Below are 24,143 nucleotides of genomic sequence, written 5' to 3' on the forward strand. Positions count from 1 at the left end.
TTCCCCCCAATAAAGGGAAGGAAAACAGCAAAGAAAAAATGTGGTTCAATGGCAACTTTAGTCAAGAGTGGCGAGAAATAAAAAACATAGCCACTAAAAACTGGCCGATCCTTTTAATGGATCGAGATCTTAGTCTGGAACTATCAAACCAACCCTTGATGAGTTGGAGAAGGTCAAGAAACATTAGAGACTCTATAGTCCATAGCCACTTCGAAAGAGTGACTAAAAAACCTCAAAAAATCAAAGGATCTCATGCCTGTGGGAATTGCAAGGCCTGTACATATATGATAAGAAGGAAGAGATTGAAGATAGACTTGGAATTGCCAGAGAGATCAAAACATTTAGCAATTGTAATACAACTGGAGTCATATATTGCATAGAATGTGTCTGTGGACAGAGATACGTGGGAATGACATCGAGAAAACTGAAATCTCGAATATTGGAACATGCTGGCAACATAAGAAATGTGGAAACTGGCAAAGCCAAAATGAAACAGATTACCACATTAGCCAGACATATCTCCCTGAAACATTTAGGACAAGCAAAGGCTATTAGCGTATACGGCTTGGAGAAAATCAGCTTAGGCATCCGTGGTGGTGATATGACCAAGACATTATTACGCAAGGAAAATGAGTGGATCTTTCTACTTAGGACACTTGCACCACACGGTTTGAATGAGAATATTAATTACAGTGCATTCCTGTAATTATCTAATTAATATCATGAGAACATCCCGCACATGAATCAGATAACCTTTAAAATATCCTATCATTTCCCATTTATAGATAATTTATTATAAAGTGAGATGATGAAGATCACTTTATCCCTTTATATCATGGATAATAATGTACACTTTCCGCTTTTTGACAAAGCAATTTTTGATTTCTATAAAGTCTCTTTTTTTGCATGTTTGACTCAATTAATATTACTGGTCTATTCAATGGTATTAGAGTCCCAATATGTCCCTTCTCCTCCTTGACAAAGTGACTCTAATAGTTCTCTTGAACCTTAGTATCCTGTTATATACGACTCTATATCTTCACACACCTTGTACACACGTACAAATATTTATAAACCATCTGTATAATTATCTTTATATTTTTTATATTATCAATTGTGAAAATACCTATATAGACTATATGTGAGTCACATATGGTAATTCTCCTTCTCAATAGACTGCATATTGCTTGTCTATGTACAAATATGTAGTTTAATAACAAATGTAAGTAAGTGACTCTATATAGGGATCTCTCTTCTGTGTTAAGATCAACAGAATGAGAGACTGTCTGTCTCCCTATTCACTGTGGAGTGTGTGATCCGTTACTACTCATTGTGTTTAAGGTGTATGAAGTGGTAGTACCACTAATAGATATTTAACATACATTGTATGTAATACGCAAGTATTATAGTTTAGCCTATGAGTGTGGCCAAAGGATGGACATCTTAAACATGTTGTTTTTTCCTATGATTGAATGTATGGAGAGAATGATTGCCTGTATGCTCTCTGAACGAGAGCGCAATTTGGCCCTGCCCACTCACAGCTGATTTGGGGAATCATTCTATCTCTGTGATATCATTAGCGTCACGTGACTAGCCCCAAGCACTCCCCCAGTAGGACGCTATTGGAGAAGTCCGTCGATCACACGAATGGTACTTACTTCTGTTTATAATGAGCAGCAGGAACATGCACGCATATGGACCTGTGACAAAACCTGCTGGGTGAAAGGCGCATCGGTCATGCAGGGGATACCTGGGAGCATGCAAACCAGATCCACATATATGCTAGCAGCTATCCCTCCTTCTGGAATCGTGATGCAGTAAGGTTTGATACACTAAATCTTCCTTCTCAGGTCTTAGCTTTTCAGATAGTAAGGGTTAACCTTTACCAGGGGAATCATTCCCCCATATCTGACAAAAAGGTTTGAACCTTTCTTGCCTCCTAGTAGGGCGTCTGGCTCTGCTTGCAGGGTATTCACTGCTCTAAGGGCCTGATTCAGAGCTGAATGCTCTGACCAGAGTGCTCACTCTGAATCAGGGCCCTCCTCCATGAAAATGGAGCGGCCTCCTGGCCGCTCATATAGCTGTGGGTGACCACCCACAGCATATGCGAGCGGCCAAAAAGATGTTCGCGATGGTCTTGACCATCGTGACCATCGGACTTGCGACAGAGACCCTGCAGTAGGCTCTCCCTGCCACAAGCCCTGGAATGATTTTGGCTCTATCAGAGCCAAAATCATTCCCACTGACATCACTAGTGATGTCAGTGGGGCCGGCTTCAGTTGGTAGGCATTCCCATGGGAACGCCTCCATCTGGCAGGCACGCCCACCAAAGTGGGCGTGCTGTCAATCAACATTGACAGCACGCCACCTTTGGTGCGAGACCCGGAGCGATGGAGAGCCCGTCGCTCCTCGGGTCTTGTGCATTCGCATGACGGAGCTCCTGAGCGGGTCTGAATGACCCCCTAAGCACATACCTGTGCAGCTGAGCTGGATTTGTTTGGAACAGAGGCTTTTCCTTTGCATCTCTAATTTTGATACCTTATCTATATGTTTAATTTTATTTTTGCTCACACTTACCAGTATAACTAGAATGAGGGATAAACTGCATTTTACTTATTTAAGTAAATAAACTGTTTATATAGTGGCAGAATAATTGACTGTTGTTATCTATCTAAGTACACAAACTGCATACTGGTAGAATAATTGATTGAGACTACCTATACATCAGCAGAATAATTGATGGTTGCTAATTACCTTAGCACAGAAACCGCCTATATGAGCAGAATAATCAATCAGTGTTCTTCAAAAAGAATATATCACCCATACGTACATCTGAAGAATTGATTTTAGTTATATATTTTTCTTCTTCATAAAATCAATCTTATTATTGACTGAATGGAGTTATACATACCATCGTTATCACTGTTATGATCTCAGCTATTATTTCATATCATTACTTTCTGTACTCTCATCAGCTCCATCTCTGGGAGCTGACAGCAGATGCAGGGGAACTTTGCAAACGCACGTATTGGAGTGGGTGACTCTCATTGTTCATCACTGCTGACGGGCATATGATCAAAAGCAGATCACCACTTCTGAGAAATACTGGCGCTTTTCACAAACTAACCTTGTATCAAAGAAGATAGTGATTCCATCTCATGATGAGAAATTTCTCACAGAATTTGTTGGTGAATGTCATTTATGATCATTGATAATTATATCTTCTTATATATATTGTATGTCGGGGACACCCGCGTCATGTTGCATTTAAACCGACAACAATAGAGCGGGTCTATGAAATAATAGTATGTATTGTGTGGTAGTATTTATGTTCAAGCACCATCACCATTCATGGGCATATGGATATTGGAACATATGAGATGAACTATAAATGACCACAATCATAGAATAGAGCATGCAGATTCTTGTGTACGGTGGTAGATCTTATGTCTAACTATGTGATAACAAGCAATTAGAAGTCAATTGATCTATTTTATTTGAATTTAAATTTCAATTTATCTACTATTGTATATAAATATATGTGTTGTCTGGTGCTAGTGTTAAGAGGAGGACTTTTACTTGTCCCCACACAGCACCACATTGTATGTCCTGTAAGTCTGTTTGATCTTAAGAGATCCAATTAAAATATTTATAATTTTTTAATTACATATAGAGTGCCCCCACAAAAGGAGTTATCTTTTTCTTCTTTGTTTGTATTCAATATTTAACTCTTGGGGAGCACCGCCGGGAACAGAAGATATATCTGTTCATAGTCTTCTGATGTATTTTTACAAAATAGACAAATTATTACCGGTCATATTTATTATGGTGAGCGAATCTAGATAAAAACACACAAAAAACCTGTGCCTGGATCAACTCTTCCAACAGTGCATCTACATTGTAAGCTAAAAAAAACAGTAATATGTGCAGTAGTGTTATAAACTTTGCTCTGTAGAAAAATGATCATTTTAGATGCATGTAATGAGTGTATATTGACATTTAATTAACTGACTTTCCATAGAATACTCTTAGGGCAGTTCTGATTCCGGCGATGGCTGTGGACACGCGGGCATGCCGTGTATAAGATTTTCAACAGCTGATTGGCAACACGGTATGGTAGGACTGTCTGTGGAATACAGATGCATAATTTAAAAAAAATTCGCACAATTTACTTACAGGCTATTTGTGTGCTTGGTAAACTGGTTCATGAGTACTTACAACTGATTTGTTACCTCGGCAATGAAGCATACCCCATGTAAGGATTCTGGAATGTTCCGATATCATCCACAAAGGCGCATTCTGCGCCGCATGGGTCGGCACATCTCAGGTCCTGACTGGCCGGACCTGCATAAGATTAATTCTGATTAATTATGCATGAATAAACATTTGTAAATAAATCTAAATCATGCGGCAGCAGTTGAAGGCATATTCATAAGCTTTAACTTTTTATGTAAATAAATAACTTTATGTAGGCATCGTTAAACAATATATGACCACTTACGGGTTAGAGGCCGATATACATGATCTTCTTCATCTTGCGAAAGGCATGTGATCATATCGTCGTCAGAATTCTCAAAGATGTTCTGGTTTGTTGACTGTTAAAAGAATATATTATATTAATATGCATATCGTTTATATTTTTTACCATTAATGCATATTTTTACATGATAAAACTGTGCACTATGTTGTACATACCTCCATTATTTTTTCTAAGGTTTGGCGTTGGAATAAATGTAATGCTGAAAGACATATTAAAAATATGTATTTTATTACATATGGTTAATCCACAGGTGCTAATCATAATATTTACACAATGCTTATGAATCACAAAACTTATTGTAAATTTTATTTTAATTACGTTAAATCACACCAACCTTTAATTGTGATAACCTGTTTTAAATAATTCCATAAACGTTAATTTGCTAGCGTCGCAATTAGCAAAATAAATCGTTAGCTAATTAAGTGTACTGTATAATTATAAAAATGCCATTATATATATTATTTAATTAGAGACAGCTAACACACATGCTAATGACTGCAATACCAAAAAAAGGCCACTGGATGCCGCTCAAGTCATACGTGATACAGTGCATCTTCAACAGTATACCACTCAAGTCATATCTAATACAGTATACCAAAAAAGGCCATCAGATGCAGCTCAAGTCATGTGTAATGCATTCAAACCATGCAATGCCAAAACCAGCCACTATATACCGCTCATGCAATGTGTAATACATTGTCTATCTGAAAATTTCAAATGGTATCCCAAATGTTGACTGTATAACCTATGTGGTGCATTTGATTCACGAATGATACTCCAATGTATAATTCACGCATTATAAGTATCACCAACATATCCATATATATTAACATATATATATTTATATATATATATATATATATATATATATATAGTTATATATGTAATAAAAAAACACAATTAAAAAGAAGGTAATATTTGTTTAAATAAAAAACAGCAAAACAACAAAAATAAACAAAAACGGATTTGCGCTTTAACTTCTATAAACAGCACATCTGCAATGCTCCACAATTATTTTAATTACACATGGTCAACACCCGCTAACCATCATATTTACACAACATACTTTAAAATGAATCACATGCATATTAACGTTTGCTAATACATGCATTACCTAGAGATACTGTTAGAATAGGAATTACCATGCATATAATTATAAGCCGCTTGTTATGAAACACAAAAATAGCAGTAACCATTATAATCATAACTATGACTTTTTTTTTTAAATGTATCACAGCCCTAATAATCTAATAAAAGTATATACCTGCATATATTACAATTGCCGATTTATATATATATATATATATATATATATATATCAACTTTTAAGAACAATCTAAACATTTTATGAAACACAAAATTATGCTAATTTTCTACACAAAATATAAAAATAACATTTAAAAATATATATACTTACATATGCCTGTATTAGCTTGCTCTGTCTCAGTCTTCAAAACAGTTGTGAATATCAGCAGTCATACAGCCACACTTTTAAAGGCAGAATGTATGAAGCGCCTCCTCTATGGGCATGGTCTTCTTGGTCAAAGGGGGGCGTTTCCTAATGACAGTTCAAATTTTAACTGAAATATTAATGTCACATAATTTTTCACGGGTAACGATATACAAAAAAATGTTAGGTCTTTACAATGCAGGGAGAATTTCCTACCATTCAAGACTGAACAACTCATAGTTTTACAAGTTTGGTGCAAATTATGGTTAAATGTTTAATCACCCGCTTGCTGATATATTAATTGATTTAAATGTGCTATATTAGACATAGCCATGTCTACAGTTTAAAAACACTCGTGCAATATTTTACCAATCTGTATTATGTTATTTTATATATATATTTGGATGATGCAATTGAGATTAATGGCAGCCTAACAATGCACTATTTCAATTTTATCATACCTGATGCATGATTCCTGCATTTAACAGCGGTCTGATTTAAACGTATATTTATCATGTCTGGGCATGTCTGATTTAGTGTTCACAGCATGTATTATGAATATTTCCTCAGAATAATTCTGTTCATAGTCTTTCTGAAATATAGCCTTATATTTGGAGATGCATACATGTTTTTCATCTTTAAATGTATACTCCAAACCAGATACCCATTTCTCACAATGCAATAACATTTTTGGGAAAGCTTCCCTTCTATAGACATTCCCATGACCTTTTTGACAATAACCCATCTGACCTTAGGCAGATGCTCCTCCTAATCGATACCATGCTATGTGTGAGAATTTAAATGAGAAAACCAGATACCCATTTCTCACAATGCAATGCCATCTGTGAGAGTTTACAACCCCCAAGCACAGGCAAAATAGAAAAAGCATTTTAACTTTATTTCAATAAACACATAAATTATATGTTTTAATAGTGTTCAGAGAATTACTTATCATTTTGAATCTAATCACGAATATACGCACAATGCATTTCTAATTTTCTTTCTAATTTACACAATCTGGTTTCATAAAATATAGCTTTACATGGTGTGTTATTAATCATTTAGAGGTGTTGCTTCTGCACCATCTAAGGGTGAACAGCAATACTGTCTGATTAAACATTGAACCCATTTTAAATTAAGGCCTATCGCATTTATATACACATGATATCAATTTTTATATCAAAGCCCTATCAAAAAAATAAACTTTTATATGGATTTAAAATTGAGCCATATAGAATTCATATAAAACTATATCAAAAGGGGAGGAAAAGTGGGAGTGCCAGGGGGAGGGAATATGGGAGGGACTGTGGGCGTGGTAACTGTCAAATTAAGTTTGATGAAAAAATGTTCTCTATCTACTGATTCATAAACTGAACACTGTTACTCCTTTTGGAATGAATGAAACTATCTTTTTCTTGCTTTTTTGTGATCAGGTTGAAGAACCTTGAGATGGGTTTGTACATGTACTGGCCTTCTTGTGACTTTTTTATGGATACACATCCCTCATCTTTTTTTAATTTTCTTTCTTTTTTTTTATTCTTTTTTTTCTTTCTTTTTTAAAAAAAATTTTTATTTTTTTTCCATATTTTTTTTCTTCATTTAGTTTTTGTCAGTTCTGACAGCCTCCTCACATTTCTTACATCTTGTGATTTTTCGTTGGTAATTACAATATTCTCAGATATTTGAGGGGACAAGCATGTGACATATTTACCTCTCTTATCCGCACCAATGTATTTCCTATGGATGTCTGAATTAGTTACAGCCATACCATACTGGCTCTGCCCAATCTCGGATGATTTTGGAAGCCAAGCAGTGCTGGGCCTGATTACTACTAGGATGGGAGACCAACTAGGAAGATTGTGTGCTTTAAAAAAAAAAAAAGATATATACTCAAAAGCACAGATAGTGAGTGGGAGGATATTTTGCACATGATCGCCCTCTTTTTGCCAACAGGCATCTCCTTTTTTCCTGTATGGTGGTCATATTTAAATATGTTATTACCTTAGACATGATTTGTCATGGCCAATGAGGTTTCAGCCCTACATCTAACTTTTCAGTTCATGATTCAACTAAACTTTCTTGTGCCCATATAACATGTCTCTTACATGTGTTTGAGCTCTTTTTGTATTCCTAGAAGCTATCACATTAGACATGCTGGTATATAGGTATGTACAATTGCATTTCTTGTTATGCTCTTGATAAAAGTAATTTCTGACTGAAACATTGAACAAGGCAGAAAAAGTTGTCAGACTGATTCTTTCTTCTACAAGATTTGAGAGTGGTGCCCCTCTTTTTCTGTGCTACATTTATGGTTGCACCAAGGCAAGTAATTTACTGCAGAGCCAGCCTATCTATATATATATATATATATATATATATATATATACTGCAACCATGTTGAGGATGGCACTCCCACTCACAGTAACATGGTGCCCTCCGAAGATAGCAAAAAACGGCAACAAACATATGTACTTGATCGTCTGCACTCAAGGTAAATAATCACAAAGTAGGCAGGGGTTCAGTCATGATTGAACCCCTGCCTACTATGTGATTATTTACCTTGAGTGCTGCCGATCAAGTACATATATATATATATATATATATATATTTACAAAATCAGTGTGCAAGGTACACCTTGACCCATGAGATAATGTATGCAGCTGAACCTCCTGTAAATGCTCATAGTGGCGCCATCTTTCCATAATGTACTTAGAAAAATGTACATTGTGCAAGAGTCTTTGCTCCATACTGCATTTGCTGATTCTTTATCGATAGAAATATGATGGCACCGGGATCATTTACGGGGGGTTCTTATAAATGGCTGCGGCATAGTAGGCTCCCTCATCTTTTAAAATGTTCCTGATATATATTTTTATATATATATTTATATATATATATATATATACTGTGTATATATATATATATATATATATATATATATACTCGTAAATTGATCCAATGCACTCCTCACTGCAGATGTGGTATAGAAGATCAACAGTGTATAGATAGACATGCAATAGTTTGACAGGACTGACAGGTACAAAAAAATTTGATTGATAAATGACAAACAGTATAAAATGTTGATAGGGACAAATGGTAGGCACACAAATGGTTGACACCAAAATGTTTTTAAAAAAAATGTAAGCCTAATCCTTACCCTAACTCCCCCCATTGCCTAAATCTACCACTGGTGACAAACTCTCCCCTAGCAGCCTAACCCTATCCCTCTGCCAAATGCCTAACACTAACCCTAACCACTAACACTAATCTTAAAATTTGTGAAAAAAATGTGTTGACCATCTGTCCCTGTTGACCTTTTGTCCACAATTTGTCAGTCATCATTTTGTACCTTTTAACCCTGTCACCTATTGCTTGTCGACCATCTTGCGTCAATCTATTGTATGTCTATTTAGACACTGTTGACATTCTATAACCCTCCACAGTGACATCATTATCTCATGTATCTTTCCTACTTAAATACATAAGAGGATGTTGTTCACCATCTTTGTTTTTGAGACAACACAGCACCAATACTTACATCTGATGCATCTACCTGTACAGTAAATTAATTTTTAAAGTCAAGTGTCATCAAAACTGGTTGAGTGCACAAGGCTACCTTCAACTATTGAAAAGCCTTTTAATTCTCAGGATTCCACTTAACCATTAATGACTGTTTGCCCTTGGTAAGCAACGGTGGCAAATTGGGAATAAATCTTGTATAATACCCTGTGATTCCAAAGAAAGCCCTTAAACCCTTCTTATTTAGGCTGTGGCCCATTTGGTATTGCCTCAAGTTTATTAAATTGGGGCTTTATTAAACAACTGCCTATAGTGTATCCAATATACTTAAGCTCTTCTATCCCTAAGCAACATATTTTTGGTTTGGTTGTTAATCCTGCCTCATGGATGGAGTCCAACACTGCTTGTAACCTGGGTAAGTAAAGGAGCCTATCCATTACACAACTTTGTGAACAATCCGACCAAAACCAAGCAGTGTTGGTCACATTGTTCACAAAGTCGAGTAATGGATACCCGGCAAGGACCAGCAATATGCGTGCACGCTGGGTCCTTGCCGACCCTGACTATCTACACTATGTGACTCTACAATTCCATCTAATTCCATCTAATTTTAAAAAAAATTAATTTCTTTAGACACCGATTCCATTTGGGCTTTTGGTATTCTATAGGGCTTTAGGTTAACCTTTACCCCTGGTTCAGTGATTATGTCATGATTAATTACTGTTGTTTTACCAGGTCAGAAAACAAATCTTTATTTCTTACTAGAAATGATTTATCCTCTAGCTGTTGAATAGTTGAAAGGGTTTTGGTTATTGTTACTTCAGGTGCCATATATATTGCAGCTGCCGGAGGGATCAGGGAGGCTGAAAGAGCTACTACATGGTTTCTTTTCCCAGGCTGATATGATTTATAATTAACCTCACCCACTTTTTCTATGATTTCAAATGGTCCTTGCCACCTGGCCAAAAACTAACTTTCTACAGTGGGAACCGAAACAAGCACTCTGTCCCTAGGAGCAAAGGTTCATAATTGGACATCACAATTGTACACCATTTGTTGTGTTACTTGTGCTCTCTCACTATCAGCACCATTGCAGCTATTCTTTCCTACATCTGAGAAACATGTTCAATAATAATTTAATACAGGCTGAGTTGCCCCATCCCATGTCTGTTTTACAATATCCAGCAATTCCCTTGGTTGTCTCCCATACAGCAAATTAAAAGATAAAAACTCTGTGGAAGATTGTGGGATCACTCTAATGACCAGTAATAGATGGAGTATATAATAATCCCAATATTTCTCATCTCTATCCACCAATTTCCTTAGCATACTCTGTAGAGTTTTGTTAAACATCTCAACTAAACCATCAGTCTGTGGATGATACATGGATGTCCTTAGATGAGTAACCTTAAACAGGTGCCACAACACTTGATTCTAGACATAAATGGGGTACACTGTTCAAGTAGGATTTCCTAGGTATTCCCACTCTGCTAAAGACATGTACTAGTTCCTAACCAATTCTCTTTGTTGGCAGACTTTATTAGAGGTTCAACCAAATCTATTGTTACTGTTTTCTCTCAAATGGGACCTCAATAAAGGATAATGGGACAAGCAGACTTCTATAATGGAGCCTGGAAGCATAGTACTGACATTTAGGGCAGTATGCACAGTATTCATATACATCTTTATGAAACCCTGGCTAGAAAAGCAGTTGTAAAATTCTCAAAGAGGTTTGCTTTACCCCTAGATGTCCTGCAGTTATGTGACCATGAGCCAGATATAAAAACCATTCATCTATATGCCTCAGGAGCTATCAATTGTTCCACAATATCTTCTCCTTTCTTGGACACTTGTCCCAACAAATCCTGATGTACTGCCATGTGAGGGTATGACAGCCCACTATCAGGCTCTACTGGTTTTCCATCAACTGCTTTTACATTCTCTCTATGCTTTACCAAAGTAGGGTCTTTTAACTGTTCTGAGGCAAAGATATATTTTCTCACTTCAACATTCGGCATACAGTCAACTGGTTCAACAACATTTCCTACTTCAATAGGAGGATATACATTATTATGTGCCCCACTGCTGCTCTCATCACTCTCTGACTCCTCAAACATGCTAAAGGGAACACTTCAGACTCAGGGAGAACTTCCACTGTCACTGTATCAGTAACATTATCACATGGGTCAGGTTTACCTCTGTAACACTTCCAGAAGTGGGAGAAATCTCTCCCCAATATAGCATCAAATAAGGAACTAATCCAAGAGTGACTACTTGGGATCTATTTTCACTTCAGCAGCATCATTATGCTGAGTATACATATACAGGTTATACCAACAGTTCTATCCTAACATTTTGAGGGGTTCACCAACTCAGCTTTTACAAGAGTACCCTGGTTACCAGAATCCAACAGGGCCTCAACCCTTTTGTCTTCTACAGTTATTATACACATTTTTTTATCTGACCTGTGGGTCTGTAGAACAGGCATGCCGAGCAAAGAAAGACACTCTGAGATTTACATAAGCAGTATAACAATGCATAGGTAAGTGCACAATTAGCATCTAAAACTTCTGATCAGTGTCAGACTAGATCATGGAGGGCCCACCAGAGAATGTAGTGATTGGGGCCCATGCTTAAGAGGTGTCTCCAGAGGGGTATGGCCAGCCACCACAGATGGACTTGGCGAGTCATTAGAAAGGATATAGTCAGCCTGGAAAACACAGGGCCCCTTTATAAAGAATGGGACCAGGGTGTTTCAGTAATGCCCACTTAGATTGACAGGAGGACTAATTGTATGTAGTTTCAATGGAAATAAACCCTGCACGCAGTTTCTGACTTACATAATTTAAGAATTAAAGAAATAATATAGGCAAATTTGTGCAATAAAATATAGAGTGCAGCTACAATTAGTGCAGAAAGATAGAATCCACAGAAATATCTAAACGTGACACAAATAAATCCCAAAATATGTACCAAAAGTCATGCGCTCTCTATATACCACAATAAGAGATGTTTATAATTTCACCACATATACAAAATAAAAAAAATCACCGTTTGCAATGATCTGAAATATGATGTGGTAATCTTTAACACTGATTTTTATTCATCTAAATAGCATACAGGATTACTTCTCTTCTTTTTCTAAAATCTGGAAAAAATATCTTCTGCTGTGCAGGCTCAGTTACACAGTTTCAGGAAGACAAAGAACACAAGTACAATAAACCTTTAGGAAACACAGGTTTTAATTTACAAGTTGCACTTACAAGGATGAATGAAATACACACATATCAAAATGCAGGGCCAGATTAAGGCTTGTGGGGGCCCTGAGGCAACTTAGTTGTGGGGGCCCACACCAAGCCACGTGGAACTTACTCCCCCTCCCCATGAAGCCTATCCATACCCCTACTGATTACTTACCTTCTGGCTCTGTGTTGTGAATTCCAGAAACCAGGAAGTCATTTGTAGTCTCATTCCAATGGTGTATCTTTTACATTTTCACCAATTAATGATCATGGCAGGTGACCACAAGGGTGGGAGGGATCATACAACTATGTCCATTATATATAAAGTCCTCTATAGTATCCAGATCATTACCAATATAAAATTGAAACATACATAAGTAAATTAAAACTTTTTTATCATATAAAACATTAAAAAACATTGAAAAGCAGAAAATGTGCAAAGAAAGCATAAAGTACAATGGTGCCGAAAAAATGCATAACAGATGCAGCAAGAATGTGCATATGGAGAACTACAAGGAGGGATAGTATCAAGTGAGGAAACATTTTAATTCAAAGTTCCCATTTAATCCCCTCGGAACAAGGGTTCCCAAATGATTAATCAATTTCATCTCAACTCATGTGTCCATCTGGGCCGGCTGGAGTATCTGGAGCTCCAATCAGGTTGCGTCCTGTTTGACAACATTTGGACTGTGGGACTCCCATCCAGACTGCTGCTGTGTGTCACTATTGGATTCCATTTTGATATGCCTGTATTTCATTCATCCTTGTAAGTGCAACTTATAAATTGAAACCTGTGTTTCCTAAAGGTTTATTGCACTATGTTTTGTGTTCCATGTCTTCCTGAAACTGTGAAACTGAGCCTGCATAGCAGAATGGAAGATATTTCTTACAGATTTTAGAAAAAAGAAGATAAGTAATCCTATATTCAGATTGGCTGTACAGATTAAATAAAAATCGGTGTTAAAGATTACCACCTCATATTTCAGTTCATCTCAAAGGGTGATCATTTTTATTTTGTATATGTTGTGACATTTTACATATCTCTTATTGTGGTATATAGAGAGCTTCTGACTTTTGGTACATATTTTTTTGGTTTATATAATATAAGTGCACAAACTAGAACCTGACCCCAAGTGGAGGGGAGGGGGCCTTTAGCCAGTGGAGCACACTGGGGATTTCTCCTGTACCCCTGTGGACAAGTCAGTCCCTACATCTGATCCTATTTTTATCAAATCTTATATGAGATGGGCAAATCTCCAAGTTCTAAGCCTACAGTCTCTGAACGTTTAAGTTCATTCCACCGCCCAGCACCTTTTCCCTTCACAGTCTTATCGGAAATTTCTGGAGTTTTCCGTTGTGGGACTAAGGGCCCGGATAGGTACACTCAATAGTTCCTCAGCCACCATCTCTACAAGATGATCTGCTGCTCATGGCTCACCCACTTGTGCAGAACTGCAGAAGGACAATAGATATCGGTCATAATGAACACTTCCATGATCTGTGGTCCTGTCCTTGAAAAAGTGACAGGAGCACATGATATGTGTTGGAGAACTTTTGGGGGAACCCAGCACACAGGCACTACTTTCCATCCTTTACCCACATTCCCACCAGAGTGAAGTCATCGATCATGGCCCACTGAGGCCCAGGCGCACCAGAAGAACAGACAGCAGGAACTTAGCTGCACCTTCCCTAACCACCAACACAGCTACTAGGAGGATAGATTCAGGGTAAGCCAGGGTCAGCATAGCTCCAGGACTGTGTACATTATCAGAACCCCATTAACATTTGCAATTAAGCATTATTAATAACCAATTATATATTTTTTCAGGTGTCACTCACATCTTTTATTCTAATTGTTTTATTTATTCTTTTTTGGTTATTTTATTCATTTTATTCTGTTTTAGACACTGGTTTATTTGTTTTTTGTTTGTGTTATTTTTCCACCCAATTAAGTGCTCATAATTACCCAACTGTCACAGTCTCTGGTTGAAGCCACTTCTTGGTAATACAGTTTAGGTCATGCATTTTGAGAGCAAGGAGGTTTATCCATGTAGTTTTCCCAGAGACAAACTCGTTGGGCCAAATGTAATAGGGTGAGATTTTAGAAAATGTGGAAGCTTAGCAGTAACCTCTCACACTATTACATTGATCGAGTTGTATTTTCAAAACAGGAAACACCTGGATGAGAGTTTAAAACTTGAGATATTTTTTAATCTGAAAAACATACAACATATTCTGTGAATTTATTACATTGGCTGAGTTTCCTCTCACATTTTCTAAACTCTCACCCTATTACATTTGGCACATTGTGTTTGAACAAACACTGTGGCACCTAAACAAGTGAAAATTCCAGTTTTCAGTTTGTCGTAGTAAAGGAAATCAGCAAGACTTAAATCAAAATACATCTTTTGTGATTCTCCTGACAAGAACCGTACCAAAAAAACCTGCCCACTGATCTTTAGGCCAACTTTCTCTCTCAGCTGTTCTTTCAAATATTAAATAGGCTTAAAAATCATCACTGTTTTTTTCATCTTTTTCAGAAAATGACCAGCCCATATGGAGATGGGGCTAGTTGTGATGTCCAGAGAAGTATTTCTGGATGGTGCCACTAGGCGCTATGCCACCTCTTTAAAAGCTTTGTAATTGTGGTGCAGTTGCCTGCAGAGTTCATTGATAACTAATTGCTGTTGCCTCTGGTTTTCCTTAATGGCCAATTGCTGCTGCCTCCAGATCTCCTCAACATCCAATCCTCTGAGACTTCTCAATGGCTATTTTCTGCACCTTGGTGGCTTCCTGCTAAGTTGATGTAACCAAAAGCAAGGTCTTAACTACATCTTCCATGTTATCTTTTGGTGTAGGGAAAAAGCAGAATCTGGCTTCTCTAACCATCTGATGATGACACCATGTAGTTTACAATATTACAGTCTCCCCCACCCCCACCCAAAAAAATGGGTGTCTGTCACTGTAAATTATTCACATTCATTTTTATGGATGCAATTTAAGTGCCTTGCTCGCATCCTCAACCTTGTGCCACAAGATCAGGTCAAGAGGTGTGGTCTCTTGGGGTAAACAGTAGCACTTCTCTTGCAGCAGATGAATATTAGCACACCAGTCCAGTGCCTTGGCACAAGTAACCACAGCTAGTTTTATTTCACAGCACAAAAAAGAAAATATAAAAATAAATCTGGGCCTGTCCAGCTCTAACTATACAGAAGTCTACTTCTATAAGGCAGGATTACCTAGTGTTAAACTCACACGAAACAGTATTTAAATACAGCACTTACATAAAAACATAGCAGTGTCTCTCAACAAGTTTGTCAGCCTGCTCCCAAGGTAGTGAGAGGCTGCCCAGAGAAACAAACACCCATTTTATCAGCCTCTCACAGGTGGTCTGGCATTCAAGGCTGCTCATTACCTAGATCATTGAAACAAAGATAATATATATACAGTATATTTCACATTTGTCAACTCAGGTCACAATCCATGCAAGCCCCCTTGAGACACCTTCCATGTGGCTGCCATAGGAGTCACCACCTACTTTCTTTTATCATCTCCCACCACTTTCTTATGAAACCAGGAAGGCAATTCATCATAACTAATATGGCCCATTAACCATTCGCAAAAGGCTAGTTTCTACATACTTAAAGTATTGGCCCTTTCATCTTCAGAGGTCCGAATGGACCACCTGATATTCAGAATACTCCAAAAACCTTTTGGAGTTTGCCTACAAGAACAAATGCCATTTTCAGATGGTGCTTGTTCTCGGAGCCCTGCTCCTTCATATGGGAAGGAATTCTGGGGATGCATAAAGGGATCCAAGCAGGTCCCTCCACTGTCTCCACACTGCCTCCTAAGCAGCTTTGCCCATGCTTGACCACACATACAAAGAAGCTCATGATGGGAAGAGGTACTGTAAGTAATGCTTACACTTCTGTAGCAGTGCTACTAATAGCAGGGACAGCTGCTTTTCAGAGGAGCTGTCCATGCACCGAAGCAATGATAAATTGCTCTGGTGATAAGTATCCCATACAGCCCCCAATGAGTAGACACCTTGGTGAGAAGCACCTAATATTACCTTTTGATTTGACTGCCTACTCTTATGTGCACAAAAGACATCACCAGCAAACCCTTTATATTGTCTATATAGAAACAGAGTCACATTACAGCACACCAAACTGTTTAAGGGAATAAACTGATTATGTCTCACGCTTACAACATAAACACCCACAGTAGGAAAACACAGAGATGCAGCTCAAGAGAAAACCACCGGATAGTGGAGGCTTTTATGCCAGTTCCAGTTTCATAACATAAAGAAAATGTCACAAGGAGGAAGCTGCTGAGGAAAGGTGAGAAAGTCAGAACACAGTAGGCGTCAGCTGGGAGATATAGTGATGTTTATGAACTGGTATGCGCCATGTGAGCGCCATCTGAGCATGTGAGCGAGTCTAAAGACAATGCAGTAACCTCACTTCCACATAATAAGTGATTGGTAAAGCTGTGATGTCACGGTGAATTGAAGTAAGAAATTCTCTATTTGGATCACCTAAATATCTGTGATATAGGGCAAAAAAAGTGTCTAATGTGCCTAAAATATTCCCAAAACTTTTATTTCTGGTTCAAACAAAAACCGTTTTTATTAAACATTTGAACAAATTAATATATTTTAAAAATAATCCCTCAAGTTCAAAGTGTTATAACAATCACATTCATACATGTATTTAGATGAATGTCTTAATAATGACATTCCCTAATAACAGAGGGTTACAGAGTGAAGAAATGAGGGGGGCAGTGGCACATTTTTATTGTGGACCCCACCCCCAGCAAGATATCAGTGAAACTATGGTGCAAAGTCAGTCCTTCTTCAAGGTGTTATCTATAGAAATGAAATATATTGATATTCCCCTTTTACTTTATTTTTATTATACTTAGCAAGTTAATGAGATGAAATGTACAAAGAAGTAACAATGAGCAACATTTGAAAAACTGTATCTGTGAAATTTTCGCTGCATTCTGCACTTGGCTGGGAAATAATTCACGTTCCACTCACAGAATCTGTAATATGGTCCATGTGACATGATGACTATAGGGTGAGTGCACTTTTGTTTATCAGTAATCAGTAAGCCAGGGTGTCAGGGCACATTATTGCATCAAGATATCCGTAAATATGAAATGGTTAATGCACATGAGCCACAATTGAATAAAAAATTTAAACAGATAAACTAAATAACTTTTAAGTTCCAACATTTGCTTATTTATTTACTATATATTCTTGATTTATTTTTATTTAATACAATAATTAATCATTCCTGTGTCGTGTAAAATGCACTTAGTATCTTCAGCCAGCAGGTGTCACACAAGTGTCTTTCTCTGATTTGTGACATCAACAGGGTCTGTGATTTTCTTGATTTTATAATTCAGAGAGGAAACAACAATGTTAAATATTTCATGTAAGTCCTTTCTAAAAAGCCAATAAATGGCTTCCAAAGCACTTGGTAACACACAAAGCCACACACTTCACTGATTTATAATCCAAGACCCTGAGGTATATTTACTAAAGTGAGAGTTTTTTAAAGTGAAGATGTTGCCTGTAGCAACCAATCATATTCTACCTTAGGGTGCATACACACCAGGATGATATCGGCATGATTTGGCTTATTGGTATGACAAATCATGTATAATGTATAGTGTGTGTGCACAATTGCGCAGTCCCACTGGTTGCATGCATTATTGTGTGATTGGCTGTGCTGCACAGCCAATCACACGATATCGCATGCGGCGTCATACATATTAATGAAGGAAAGAACAAGTAATCGTTCCATGCAGGTAGTCAGCATTTAGAGCTGGTTAAAGGGGTGGTTAGAGAAAAGCAGATGTGTCAGACCATTTAAGCTCTATTTTCTGTGAGTGCATAAGTTAGCTACTTTGTTCATGCTTGCAACAGGAGACCGCGCTGATTATCTGGAGACCCGCCATGTCTGTGACAGCATAGCAGTAGATAGAGAACACTTTTCCATCAAACTTAATTTGACAGGTACCACGCCCATTTCTCCACCCCCTGCCACTCCCCCTTTTCCGCCCCCTTTGATATCGCTTCATATAAAATTTATATGGCTTAATATAAATTTTATGTGGCGCAATATCTTTTTGATATCTTTTTGATAGGGCTTGATAAATAAATATAAATCAAATGTATATAAATGCAATAGGATTATATAACAGCGATAGTGTTTTATTTCATTTTATATAAAATGGGGTTTCATCTAAAGTTGTTGCTGGGGGAGTGAAAAGCATTCTGTGTTTGAGATGGAGAATATGTTTGTCCAGGCCTATATCCTGTGGAGAAGCATGAAATTGTGACAAATGTGAAGCACATGTTCTGTCTTCACACCTGATGTAACTAGAACAGTGCAGTCTGGAGGATGGGCTCAGACATACCCAGACATGATCACAATTTATCTCACATCAAGTTTGATTGTATTTAACATCAGGCTTTGTTAAATACGGTCCTTAGATTCATACGATAACATCACTATAAATATGTATTCAATTGTAAGATACAAAAGTTTTGATAGGGGTTTTGTTATAAAAATCGAAGTCAAATGTATTTAAATGCGATAGGGTTATATAACAGCGATAGTGTTTTATTTCATTTGATATAAAATGGGCTTTCATCGAAAGTTGTTGCTGGGGAGTAAAAAGCATTCTGTGTATAATGTTAGATGTTGCATCAGCAAGATGATGCGATCTCTTAAAATAGCGTGCTGATTTATAAATTAGGCTTACAAGCGGTGAATATTGTTTATTCGATTCAAACAGATTAGCTATAAAAGTGGGAAAACTAAAAGCCCCTATCACAGGCGCACACATATCAGTAGAGAATGAGTAAATATAATTATAATTGTGGGAATGCTTCAGAAAAAAAGATTTTACTGTTGAAACTAGATTGGGATCTGTGTCACAACTGCTAATGTTTTTTAAACAACAGGGTGTCCGGCTGAGCCTGTTATCACACACATGGCATCATTCTGAAGGAGGCAGGATGTTGTTACGATTGTTTATTAAAGGGCCATGTATTACAGAACATAAACGACAATGTCAAAAGGTCGTGCAGCTCTGTCAGAAGGTTATGAGTTTTTATGTATGCCTATTTAAAATACAGACAGCCTATTTAAAATACAGGGCTTGAGATGGAGAATATGTTTGTCCAGGCCTATATCCTGTGGAGAAGCATGAAATTGTGACACATGTGAAGCACATGTTCTGTCTTCACAGCTGATATAACTAGAACAGTGAATTCTGGAGGATGGGGCTCAGACATACCCAGACATGATCACAATTTATCTCACATCAAGATTTGATTTTATTTAACATCAGGCTTTGTTAAATACGGCCCTTAGATTCATACGATAGCATCACTATAAATATGTATTCAATTGTAAGATATAAATTCAAATAAGCAACATGGCGCAATATTAGCATTAGGTTGTCTTTAACCTGAAATGATAAACTGTGCTATATAAGTTAAAGCCAGATAATTGTTGTATCCTGTTTGTTAAATTATCTCGTGTTTGCATTTAAATTATAGGCCGCTCTATGTCTAATAGCGTGCATTTAAATAAATGAGAAAAAAATATAAAATGTATATATATAAATATATATATATATACACACACACACACACACATTTTTATAATAGCATGCGGACGATTAAACATTTAACCAAAATCTGCGCTAAACTTGTAAAACCATGGTTTATTTAGACTCAAATTAAAGCTAATTTTCCGTACAATATAAAGACCTAAAAATTTTTAGTATATCATTTTCCAGAGAAAAATTATGTGATTATTAATAAATAAGTTAAAATCTGAACAGAAGATAGTGAATGCCCCCCTATGACCATGCCCACAGAGGAGGCGTTTCATACATTTAAACTTTAAAAGAGCAGCTGTTTGTCTGCTGATATTCACATCTGTTTTGAAGACTGAGACAGACCAAGCTTATACAGGCATATGTAAGTATTTTTAAAAAGTCATAGTTGTGGTTATAACGGCTACTGCTATTTTTTGTGTTTCATAACAAGCGGGTTATAAATATATGGTGGTAATTTCTAATGTTTCAAGTGTTCTTAAAAGTTGTTATATATATCGGTAATTGTAATATATGTGGGTAAATACATTGATTAGATTATTACGGTTGTGATACATTTTTTTTTTTTTTTTTAAAAGTCATAGTTGTGGTTATAACGGTTATTGCTATTTTTTGTGTTTCATAACAAGCGGGTTATAAATATATGGTGAAAATTCCTAATGTTTCAAGTGTTCTTAAAAGTTGATATATATATATCGGTAATTGTAATATATGCGGGTAAATACATTGATTCGATTATTACGGTTGTGATACATTTTCATTTTTTTTTCTTTTTTAAAAAGTCATAGTTGTGGTTATAACGGTTTGTTTCATAACAAGCGGGTTATAAATATATGGTGGTAATTCCTAATCTAACAGCATCTCTTGGTAATGCATGTGTGAGCAAATTTTAATATGCATATGATTTATATTTTGTTTATACAAACATTACCTTCTTTTAATCGTGTTTTTATTACATAAATAAAGTTTTATATATATATATATATATATATATATATGATTTTATATATATATATATATATATATATATATATATTTATATATGGATATGTTAGTGATACTTATATTGCGTGAATTATACGTTGAAATTTCTTTCATGAATCAAATGGTCCACTCATACTATACAGTTAACAGTGGGATGGAATTTGAAATTTTCAAAGATAGGCGGTGTATTACGTATGATTTGAGATGCATCTAGTGGCGAGTTTGGGCATTGCAGATTGATGCATGTTAATATGCATGTGGTTCATTTTAAATTATGTTGTGTAATTATGATTAGCGGGTGTTGACCATGTGTAATTAAAATATATATTTTTAATTTGTCTTTCAGCATAACTTTTATTACAAGGCACACCCTTAGAAAAAATAATAATGGAGGTATGTACAACACAGTTTTATCATGTAAAAATATGCGTTAACGGTAAAAAATATAAACGATTTGCATATTAATATAATATTTTGTTTTAACAGTCAACAAGCCAGAACATCTTTGAGATTTCTGATGATGATATGATCACGTGACTTTCGCAAGATGAGGAAGATCATGTATATCGGCCTCTAACCCATAAGTGGTCATATATTGTTTAACGACGTTTACATAAAGTTATTTATGTATTTTTTATTTATTTATTTATTTATTTATTTTTTGTAATTTATTTTGCAAATGTTTATTCGTGCATAATTAATCAGAATTAATCCTATGCAGGAACAGCTGGTCAAGACCTGTGAAATGCCGACCCATACGGCGCAGAATGCGCATTTGGGGCTGAGATCGGAACGTTCCAGAATCCTTACATGGGGTATGCATTGTCACCGCAGTCTGAAAATAGCTGTAGGTATCCATGGGTATTTTAACGACAATACAAAATGCCTGTAAGTAGATCATGCAATATGTTTTTAAATTATGCATCTGTATTCCACAGACAGTCCTACCATACCATGTAGGCAATCAGCCATTGAAAATCTTCTACGCGATGCAACAGCATGTTCACCACTGGTGCGGGCGACAGAATTGTCCCGAGAGCATTCTATCGAGGGTAAGTTAATTAATCAACGCTATACGTTCATTACACGCATCTAAAATTATGATTTTTCCACAGAGCAAAATGTATATCACTGCTGCACATCTAAATGCTTTTTATTTTTTATTTTAGCGTTCGATGTAGATGCGCTATATAATACGGATCTGGTGGATTATTGCAGCGCAATAACGGTTGATGAATTGCCCGGAGAACCACAGGCCCATACAACGGCGGACTGGATAACAACGCCGCAATTGTCCGATGCTGACAAAGAGAACCAATGCACACCGGCGCCTCTGAACAGCCATTATCGTCTTGCCAGTTCTACACCGTTGATAATGAACCAATTGTACAATAAAATCAAGCCACATAGACGGGTGAGAGCTTTGCCACACACAACGCATTGGGTGCATGAACCATTAAATCAAAAGCAATTAAATAGGAGACTGAGTTATACTGACGAATCAGCACCAAAAAGAAGGCAGATGCCGTTGCAAAGTGTACACGAAAGTTGTAACGGTGGTAAGACATACAGACTCACAGGTCAGGATGATGATGATGATAATAATCAATCACCATGCCTTAGTGTAAGCACTGGCACAGGTTGCGCAAAGGTTAAGAGGACCAACAGGCGTGATGAACAAGTGCCCTGTGCCAGCGTTAACACTACCGCAGAGGTCAGCAATATCACCTCAAAAAAGAAAGAGCAGGCATACAAAAGAACATAATGTTATAATATTACCATCTGTACGGGTCAGTCCTATTACAATATCAGAAACCCAATCTGATACAATTATCATCCCAGACACGCAGGTAGAGTCCATTTTGATAAGGGATGATGATGATCTGCTTCAAAATGCCCAGGTGTTCTGGGCATCAGATGTAGAATCGCATGAGGGAGGTGGTGTTTCAGGCGCCCGGAGCATCGGAGTCAGTGTGTCTGTGAATGAGCCGCCTTCTGCTGCGCTGGATGATGCTGTCGCAGGGGCATCAGGCAACAGTGGTAGACATCATCCAGCATCGCTGAACACGCTGGACGATGCTGTCACAGGTCCATCGGGCGTAGGATCGACAGGTGCGGGTGTTGGTCGACAACCCACTACAGGTACAGCAGCGAGGACAGAAGGCGTGAGTAAGCTATCAAAATTAAAATATCACGCTATGTTAGGCATGATTTTTAGAGAGCTCATATGCGTGAAACACATAGCGGAGGGGTTGTTAACGCGACACGCTGAAATAATGCGCAGCAGACAACATGACCAGCGCAGGCTTTTTAATTTATTAACCATTATATGGATGGTGCAACAGAGCAGGATAGATTAGGTAGTGAAACTAATGCATTCATACAGGCCCTTGCATTCGGTAAAAAAAAGAAATGACTAATTATGACGGGTCGTGGATTGAACCGCCATGCAGCGCGTAGAGTGCAGTGCTGTAAAAATACATACAGACGTTTAAAAGTAAAGGGCGCTATTCAGACTTTAATAAATGCAAGACAGAAACAGCTTAGACTAGGACGGCATGGCATGTCTAGATTTAGTGACCAGAGTGACAACGCAGCATCGCACCGCGTAGATAGACGATCATCACAGATGGACCATGCCGTAGCATCACCCGTACCTGTCGGTCTGGAATCTCCCGGTAATAATCAGGAGACATACCCTGTGTTTTTAGAATCCATCGACAGATACGAGCAAAACCACCCCAATTTCAGGGCGTCTGAA

At 37.2% G+C, this 24,143-nt stretch overlaps 1 protein-coding gene across 1 annotated transcript; it reads left to right on the plus strand.

Moving 5' to 3' along the window:
- Window positions 1–409: 409 nt before the first annotated feature.
- On the plus strand, window positions 410–23,742 carry LOC148473848 (uncharacterized). Its single transcript, XM_088459341.1, has 4 exons — window positions 410–668; window positions 22,321–22,434; window positions 22,552–23,063; window positions 23,095–23,742. Exons 1-4 carry the CDS (start codon window positions 410–412, stop codon window positions 23,740–23,742), a joined length of 1,533 nt encoding a protein of 510 aa, XP_088315467.1.
- Window positions 23,743–24,143: the final 401 nt, after the last annotated feature.

Source organism: Taudactylus pleione, unplaced genomic scaffold (genome assembly GCF_031769625.1).
Source record: "Taudactylus pleione unplaced genomic scaffold, aTauple2 ptg000906l, whole genome shotgun sequence".
NCBI classification, from domain to species: Eukaryota; Metazoa; Chordata; class Amphibia; order Anura; family Myobatrachidae; genus Taudactylus; species Taudactylus pleione.

Coding starts and splice junctions, on each gene's coding strand:
- LOC148473848 (XM_088459341.1), top strand. CDS start 410: ATGACATCGAGAAAACTGAAATCTCGAATATTGGAACATGCTGGCAAC. Junction 22,435..22,551: donor CCGAGAGCATTCTATCGAGG/GTAAGTTAATTA, acceptor TTTTTATTTTAG/CGTTCGATGTAGATGCGCTA. Junction 23,064..23,094: donor CCAACAGGCGTGATGAACAA/GTGCCCTGTGCC, acceptor ACACTACCGCAG/AGGTCAGCAATATCACCTCA.